Below are 7,550 nucleotides of genomic sequence, written 5' to 3'. Positions count from 1 at the left end.
CTGCAATGCATATAGGATTGGAAACCAGTGGAAAGTCAGGACCTTTCTGTTATCATGGTTGTTCTTGCTTATTTTGTTTTGATTTTGATTTTGGGTCACACCTGGTGATACTCAGGGGTTATTCCTACCTCTGCACTCAGGAGGGTTTGGGGGACCATGTGGGATTTGGTAAATCAAACTTGGTTTGGCCTTGTGTGAAGAAATGCCTTACCTGCTATGACTTGGTCCTGATGTCATATTTGTTTTTATTTGGGGTCATATCTGGCAATGCTCAGGGCGATCTCCTGATAGTGTTTGAGGGACCTTATGGGATGCTGGGGATCTAATCAAGGTCAGCCACATGCAAAGCAAATGCAGTCCCCACTGTCCTATCGCTTCAGCTCTGGTCAACTTTTTTAGGTTTTTATTTTTTTTGGGGGGGAGAGGACACCCTCCTAGCAGCACTCAGAGATTACTCCTGGCTTTATGCTGAAAAATCGCTCCTAGCAAGCTCAGGGGGACCATATGGGATGCCAAGAATCGAACCCGGGTCAGTCCCAGGTCTGCTGCATGCAAGGCAAATGCCCTACCGCTATGCTATTGCTTCAGCCCCTCAACAACTTTTTTAAAAACATGAAATGTTGGAACTGGAGCTATAGTGCAGCGGGTAGGAAGTTTTTGCCTTGAAGTCAGCCGACCCGCATTTGATTTCCAGCATCCTATACAGTCAGTCCCCTGAGCCTGGCAGGAGTGATTTCTGAGTGCAGAGCCAGGAGTAAGTAACCCCTGAGTGCTGCAAGGTGTTGGCTGAAAACAAAAAATACACAACAACAAAAACCATTCAATTTTAGATGTGATTTAAGATGGTCAAAAATCCTGCTGACGGGCCCGGAGAGATAGCACAGCGGCGTTTGCCTTGCAATCAGCCGATCCAGGACCTAAGGTGATTGGTTCAAATCCTGGTGTCCCATATGGTCCCCTGTGCCTGCCAGGAGCTATTTCTGAGCAGACAGCCAGGAGTAACCCCTGAGCACTGCCGGGTGTGGCCCAAAAACCAAAAACCAAAAAAAAAAAAAATTCTTGCTGACATAATTATAATTAAAAGTATTTAAGGTAATCACGTGCTTAAATAAAGATTATTATTAAAATAAAATGGGGCCAGAGAGATAGCACAGCGGTAGGGTGTTTGTCTTGCATGCAGCCGGTCTAGGATAGTGTTTCAAATCCCGGCATCCCATATGGTCCCCATGCCTGCCAGAAGCGATTTCCTTTTTGGTTTTGTTTTGTTTATTGGGCCACACCCAGTGATGCTCAAGTGTTACTCCTGGCTATGCACTCAGAAATTGCTCCTGACTTGGGGGACCATATGGGATACCAGGGATAGAAACCAGGTCCATCCCGGGCAGCTGCATGTAAGGCAAACGCCCTACCATTGTGCTATTGCTCCAGCCCCCAGAAGCGATTTCTGAGCACAGAGCCAGGAGTAATTCCTGAGCACCACTGGGTATGACCAAAGAAAAAAACCAACAAACAAAAAAAATCACCCAAAACCAACCAAAAAATGTAGAAAACAACAAAAAAGTCGGAAGACATAGATCCCATTACAATGAGGCTTATATGAATAAATATAAATATGGGGTGATTGCACCAAACAGACCAAGACTAAAAAAAAAGTGCTTAAGGAAAAACCCTCAAAGTTGCACACACCATAAAATCTATTTTATTGTACGTTAAGAATCTTTACAATGAATGGTCAAGAAAGTCTCCACCTGACAGTCTTGAGTCAAGAGTGATTCCTGGGCTGAGAGAGATGGTGCAGGGGCTACAGCCTTGCCTGGGGCCACAGTTTTGTCCTCAGCATGACAGAGGGACCCTTAGGTTGGTTATGCCATGGGCAAGAGCTTCCTGGCTCCCCAAAGCATGCCTAACCCCAGAGGCTCTGCCCTCATGCCACATGCCAGCCTTGGGGTTCCAGTAAGGTAAGTGGGTAGTGGATCTTGAGAAGTGGAGCTGTGCAGATGAGCCAGGGTCACCCTGTAGATTGATTTACCGAGCAACATGGAGAATGCAAAGCCTCGAGTCCAAATGAGGTTCAAGAAAGAACCAAAGACTGCCTGACTGAGGGCCAGGGCAATCAGTGCAGGCCCCCTCAGCTGTCCCTCTACCCCCATCCCAAGCCTCTCCAGGTGCCACAGCACACCCCAGTACCCCACAGTGCTCCACAATGAAAAGAGTCCAAGTCCCCCTCTCAACATATCAAGTGCTGGCACAGCTCTGGTATCTGTTCCCTGGGGCTGGCTCCATAGTGGTCCTACAGCATGGGGAGGTATGGGCACCTAGCCTAGGCTCAGGCCTATCCATAGGGCTGTGCCCAGAAGGATTGGCCTCCTGAACCCTGTGCAGAATGGCACACACTTCCCCCCTCCCTCCACCTCCAAGGACTGTTTGCCTGCTTCATGCTGGGTTCTTTGTATTGAGATGGGTGAGGCCACTTACTGGGTAAAGCCAGGAGTGACCATACTTGGGTGGTTGTGTGTCTAATCCAGCGGCCGAGGGCATCCACACAGGGTCCCCCTCCGAGAGGAGAGCAGTGGGTTGGGTCAGGCATTTCTCTGCTCCGGGGGCAGGTACTCGAGGCCCAGGTGTCTGAAGACATCCTCCTCTGATGAGACAAGGAAGAAGCTCTTCTGCAACAGAGGATGGAAGTGACCAGGAGCAGGACAGGAGTGACTAGAAGGACAGGGGTGATTGAAAAAACAAGAGCAACTGGGAGCAAGATAGGAGTGACCAGAAGAACATGAGTGAGGACCGGAGCGATAGCACAGTGGTAAAGCATTTGCCTTGCACATGGCCAACACAGGATGGACCCCAGTTTGAATCCCGGCATTCCATATGGTTCCCTGAGCCTGTCAGAAGCAACTTGTGAGTGCAGAGCCAGGAGTAACCCCTGAGCACTGCCAGGTGTGACCCAAAAACAAAACAAAAACAAAAACAAACAAACGAAAAAAACAAGAGTGACTGGAAATGACCAGGATAGGAGTGACCTAAAGAATGAGAGTGACAAGGAGTAGAATGGGTGGCTGGAAGGACAAGAGTAACCAGGAACAGGACAGGAGTGACTGGGAGCTGTCTCGATGCTGCCAGTGGCCTAGGAAAGCTGAGGTCAAAAGTGGAGCTGGTCAGGGTGTCTGGAGTCACTAAGACCCAATATGGCCCTCGGTACTGGTAAAGGAAGTAGGACTGACCCCTGGATCTCCAGACCACACACCTGCCGCGGGTCCCACAGCCCATGGCTGTTCAGCTTTAGCCCTCGCTCCTTCCAGCTGAAGCGCCGCAGCTCCCGTTCGAAGTGCTGTGGGAACAGTGAGGTCAGTAGGGAGGTCCACCTGGGCCTCAGGGTCCCCTACCTACAGCCCACACCTTAGAGCCTGTCCATCCCAGCAGGGCAAAGGTGAACTGGCTGGCAGGGGCCACCACCAGGTCCACGCGCACGGCCTTCCAGGCAGGGTGGGACTGTGAAGGCTTCTCCCCAGCAGTCTCCAGGGACTGTGGCAGGCGGAAGACACAAAAACTCCTCTCGAAAGCATCCATGGAATGGCTGTGCCGGGTCAGCTGGGCAGCGTCTCTACAGCGGCTGCGGTGGTACTGGTGGTATAGGAGCAGGTCCTATGGAGAGGCAGCATGTGGCCTTGCCCAGCCAGGCAGAGGATGGGAGGCTCACCCAGGGCTGGTCTCACCTGCTTCTTCAGGAATTGCAGCACAGCAGGCAGTAATCCAGCCTCCTGGCCATCCTGGGGGTGTGTGATGAGGAAGTCCACGTCGTGGCCTTGTGACTTGCCCCTGTGGGAACCAGTGTCAGCCCCAGTCTGGTCGTGCCCTGGGCCTACCAGGAGCCCAAAGTAGCCCCCTTACCTGCGGAAGCCACCTGTCAGAGTGACAGAGGCCCCAGGAAGGGCCTGATTCACAGCGCCAACCACCAGCTGCTGCAGGGCCTCCACATCAGGCCAACAGACAGGGGTGCTGAGGTCCTGTAAGTGTTCCAGGCCTGTGGGCAGCATCGCACTGAGTCCCAGCCCAGCCTCCGCATGTCTGAGTGCATCTGGTCCAGGCTGGGGCATACTCACCCACTTTCTGCTGTTGGTTCAATCTGTGGGGCTGCTTGTCCAGGTCCCCCAGGGTGCGCAGGCCTTCCTGGAACCACTGTGCAGCAACCTTCACCCCAACACCGAAGACCCCAGTGAAGAGCTGGGATGCATGGGGCCAGATAAGAGAGGCACAGAGCATCAGAAACAGCACCAACTTGTAACTGCTTGCATCAGGGGCATGAAGGGGCATCGGCATAGCACCCCTAGGCCACCCTCACACCTGCTGGGGTTGGACCCATGCCCAGGGCCATCTCCCTTGGCAAGCTAATCTTCCATGACCCCTTCCCTGGACCCCACTCAGCTCCAGCTGTCCTGAGGGAGGAGAGGGGCTGAGGCCCAGTTGGACTTCAAACCCCACCTGCATGCTCAGTACCTTCATGGCCTGGTACCTTTCGGAGTGCCGGACACTCTCTACCTCCTCACACATGCCTTGTTCCAACAGCTCCTGTGGTTGGAACAGAGCAATGCTTGGGGCTCACTATAAAGAACTAGGACCTGGGGCCAGAACTCCCCCCCCCCCCATCAGACAGTTGTAGCCCCAGAACTCAGCAGGATGGGGCTCAGGAATGCCAGGGAGGCAGCCACAGTCCCTCATGGCTTAGGGGTGGGGACACAAGAACTGGGGCAGAACAAGTTCAGGTGACCCAAAATTCTGAGACCAAGTCAGGGGTGACTCTGAGTAAATTAATTTATGTTTCAAATCTTCTGGGAAAACATCTTCGGTTCTCAAAAGCTCTGTCGTGGGTTGTTTTTTTGTTTTTGGGTTTTTGAGCCACACCCAGTGACATTCAGGGGTTACTCCTGGCTATGCGCTCAGAAATCGCTCCTGGCTTGGGGGACCATATGGGATGCAGGGGATCGAAGCAAGGTCTGTCCTGGATCTGCCACATGCAAGGCAAAACGCCCTACCGCTGTGCTATCATTCTGGCCCCTGTCGTGGTTTTTTTTTAATTATTTGTTTTGTTTTGGGGCCTCACCCAGCAGCACTCAGAGATTAATCCTGGCAGGCTCAGAGGATCATATGAAATGCCAGGAATCAAGCCCAGGTCAGCCTTGTGCAAGGCAAATGCTCTCCTCGCAGTGCTATTGCTCCAACTCCAAAAGCTCTATCTATCTGTTAAAAAACTCTCGGGCAAGTGGACAGGGGGTGCTGAGATCCTGTCTCCCACGCGGGGCAGTGTAGTTGATGCCTGACACCTCACAGGAGCCATGACTTTCCTTACTAAGCATCTCACCAACTGGCAGGTGCAGCACCAATTTACCAGGAGGTAAATTATGTTGGAGGGTGCGGCCCCAGCTGCGGGATATCTGCAGGTGCCCAGGTCACCTGCCTGGCCCCAGGTTGAATATATGCTCAGCCCCACCCCCTCACCAAGCACCTGGATGACCCTGCAGGAGTGCTCCCCAAAGTGGGGGAGGGCCTGCAGCTGGCTGGACTCTGTGACTGGGCTGGGCAGGGCCTTGAGCACCGATGCTGCACGGCAGAAGGAAAGACTTCGGCCCTCACTACCTTCGAAGTTCGCTGCCTCTGCCAGTAGTTCGAGAGCATCCTGCAGAGCAGGGTCTGTAGTAAGAGACAGCGGGGAACCCCATCCTAGGCTGCCCGCTACCCACCCTCTGCCAGAGCTCCCCACACAGCTCACCGAGAGGAAGGCATTGTGGTGTTTGAGAGGTGTGGGGCGCTGACAGGCATAGGGCGACAGCCACACGGGCCTCACAAGCTCCTTTCCGGGGGCAACCACCTGGGAGCCAATGGACAAAGGACAGACCACTTGAGGGCTCCAAGGCTGCCAGACTCCAAAATCCAGCTCACCCCACCTCTTGACTGAGCTCCTAGGCCCCAGGCACACAGGTCAGGGAGGGGAGGTCCATCCCCTGTAGGGTGGTGTAGAGGGTAGGGGAGTCAGCCCGTTGAAGCCCCTGGGCCTCATAGGGGCAGCCGGTGAGCAAGCAGACCTCGTGCTGGGCATCCCCCAAATATCTCGATGCTGCACCCCTCAGTCCAGGGCAGAGCCAGGAGGAAAAGAGAGTGGATGCAATGAAGTCTGTCACAGCCTGGGACCTCGCACGGGGGTCACTGTCTCACCCCTGGGTGAGCAAGAGAGCCTTAGAGCGCTGAGACTAGGCAGTGTCAGGAAATTGGGGTCCTTCCAGTGTGCACTGAAAAGGGGGGAATGAGGCCCCGCCGCCCTGCACCCATCTGAGATTTGCTCTGCTCCCTCAGAGCCAGTAGCCCCCTCACCTCCAGGGAGTGGCGGCTTTCTACAGGGACGGGCTGCCCCGCGGCCATGCACTCCGTGAACCAGCTCATGTCTAGCAGCATTGGGCCAGGGCAGCCGGGGTTCGGGGCAGCCCCATGGCGCTGCCACCAGCTACCAGCTTCCTGGGCTGAGGTGTTCTCCATCACCACGTGTGTCACCTCGGTGCTGCCAGAGGAGAAAGCCGGGTGGTGGGTGTCACCATCCTGCCTTCCCAGGGGGGCTGCTCCCCGGTCTAGGTCCCTTCCCGCCTCTAGCTCCAGGCCAGCCACCCCAAGGAAGGGGGCTTGGGAAGGAGGTGCACCTGCAGGCGTCCAGGACTCGGAAGCCCTTGGCGCGCGCCAAGCGGGTGAGGAAGGCGCGGCGGCTGCGGCCCATGCGCCGCTCGGCCAGGTAGAGGGCAACTTGGGGGAACAACGCAGCGGGGGGCAAGGTCCGATCGGCCGCAGCAGCCGGGAGTCCAGCTCTAGCTCGCCGCCGTCTGGGCAGCATAGCGGAGAAGAGCAGCAGGGAGACGGGAGGGAGGGAGGAAGGAGAAGGAAGCCGGTTTACAAGCGCGCAGTTTACATCGCAAGCAAATAAGACGTTTGCTCCGGGGCCTGCCGGCGGACGCGCAGCCTCCAGAAAGGGATATCCGGAGCGGGCGCAGAGGCCACGCCCACACCACGATAGGGCACGCCCACACGATCACAAGACACGCCCCCATGCAAATATAGGAAGCCATTGCTCCATAGGACACTCCCTTATGCAAATATAATAAGCCACGCCCCCACACGTCCTATGCAAAAATAAGAAGCCCCGGCTCCATAGGACATTTTCCTATGCAAATATAAGAGGCCACGCCCACACATTATAAGACACGCCTATGCATATATAAGAAGCCACGTCTCCATAGGCCCAGAGGACACGCCCCTATGCAAATAGTAGAGGCCCCGCCTCTGGCAAGAATCAGAGGTTACTTCTGTGGCCACTCCGCGAACTACCGAGCCTGCCAATGTCAGAGAAGGCGCCTCCCCTTTCAGTTGCCTTTATCCGAAAGACTCCGGAATCACCGGGATGCTGAGCCCAGCTGTGGGAGGAGGGTGTGTTGGGGAACGCCCTCTGAGGGGGACTAGGGTGGCGGGATCTGTTCTCTTGGAGAGTGAAGGAGGACCTGTCATTTTTGTGG

At 55.0% G+C, this 7,550-nt stretch overlaps 1 protein-coding gene across 1 annotated transcript; it reads right to left on the bottom strand.

The window, feature by feature from the left end:
• Positions 1–2,579: 2,579 nt before the first annotated feature.
• On the bottom strand, positions 2,580–6,874 carry POLM (DNA polymerase mu). Its single transcript, XM_049789657.1, has 11 exons — positions 6,687–6,874; positions 6,367–6,550; positions 5,768–5,866; positions 5,504–5,674; positions 4,498–4,569; positions 4,104–4,224; positions 3,892–4,024; positions 3,717–3,819; positions 3,400–3,645; positions 3,248–3,331; positions 2,580–2,666 (listed from the first exon to the last, which is right to left on the bottom strand). Exons 1-11 carry the CDS (start codon positions 6,872–6,874, stop codon positions 2,580–2,582), a joined length of 1,488 nt encoding a protein of 495 aa, XP_049645614.1.
• Positions 6,875–7,550: the final 676 nt, after the last annotated feature.

The sequence above is a fragment of the Suncus etruscus genome, chromosome 15, assembly GCF_024139225.1.
Source record: "Suncus etruscus isolate mSunEtr1 chromosome 15, mSunEtr1.pri.cur, whole genome shotgun sequence".
In the NCBI taxonomy this organism is placed as follows: Eukaryota; Metazoa; Chordata; class Mammalia; order Eulipotyphla; family Soricidae; genus Suncus; species Suncus etruscus.
This window is presented reverse-complemented; position numbering and strand designations above follow the sequence as displayed.

Excerpts from the sequence above, each read along its gene's own strand:
- POLM (XM_049789657.1), bottom strand. The coding sequence starts at position 6,874 with ATGCTGCCCAGACGGCGGCGAGCTAGAGCTGGACTCCCGGCTGCTGCG. Across the intron at positions 5,867-6,366 it reads AAAGCCGCCACTCCCTGGAG|GTGGTTGCCCCCGGAAAGGA; the intron begins GTGAGGGGGCTA and ends ATTGGCTCCCAG. Across the intron at positions 4,570-5,503 it reads ACTCCTGCAGGGTCATCCAG|GAGCTGTTGGAACAAGGCAT; the intron begins GTGCTTGGTGAG and ends TTCCAACCACAG.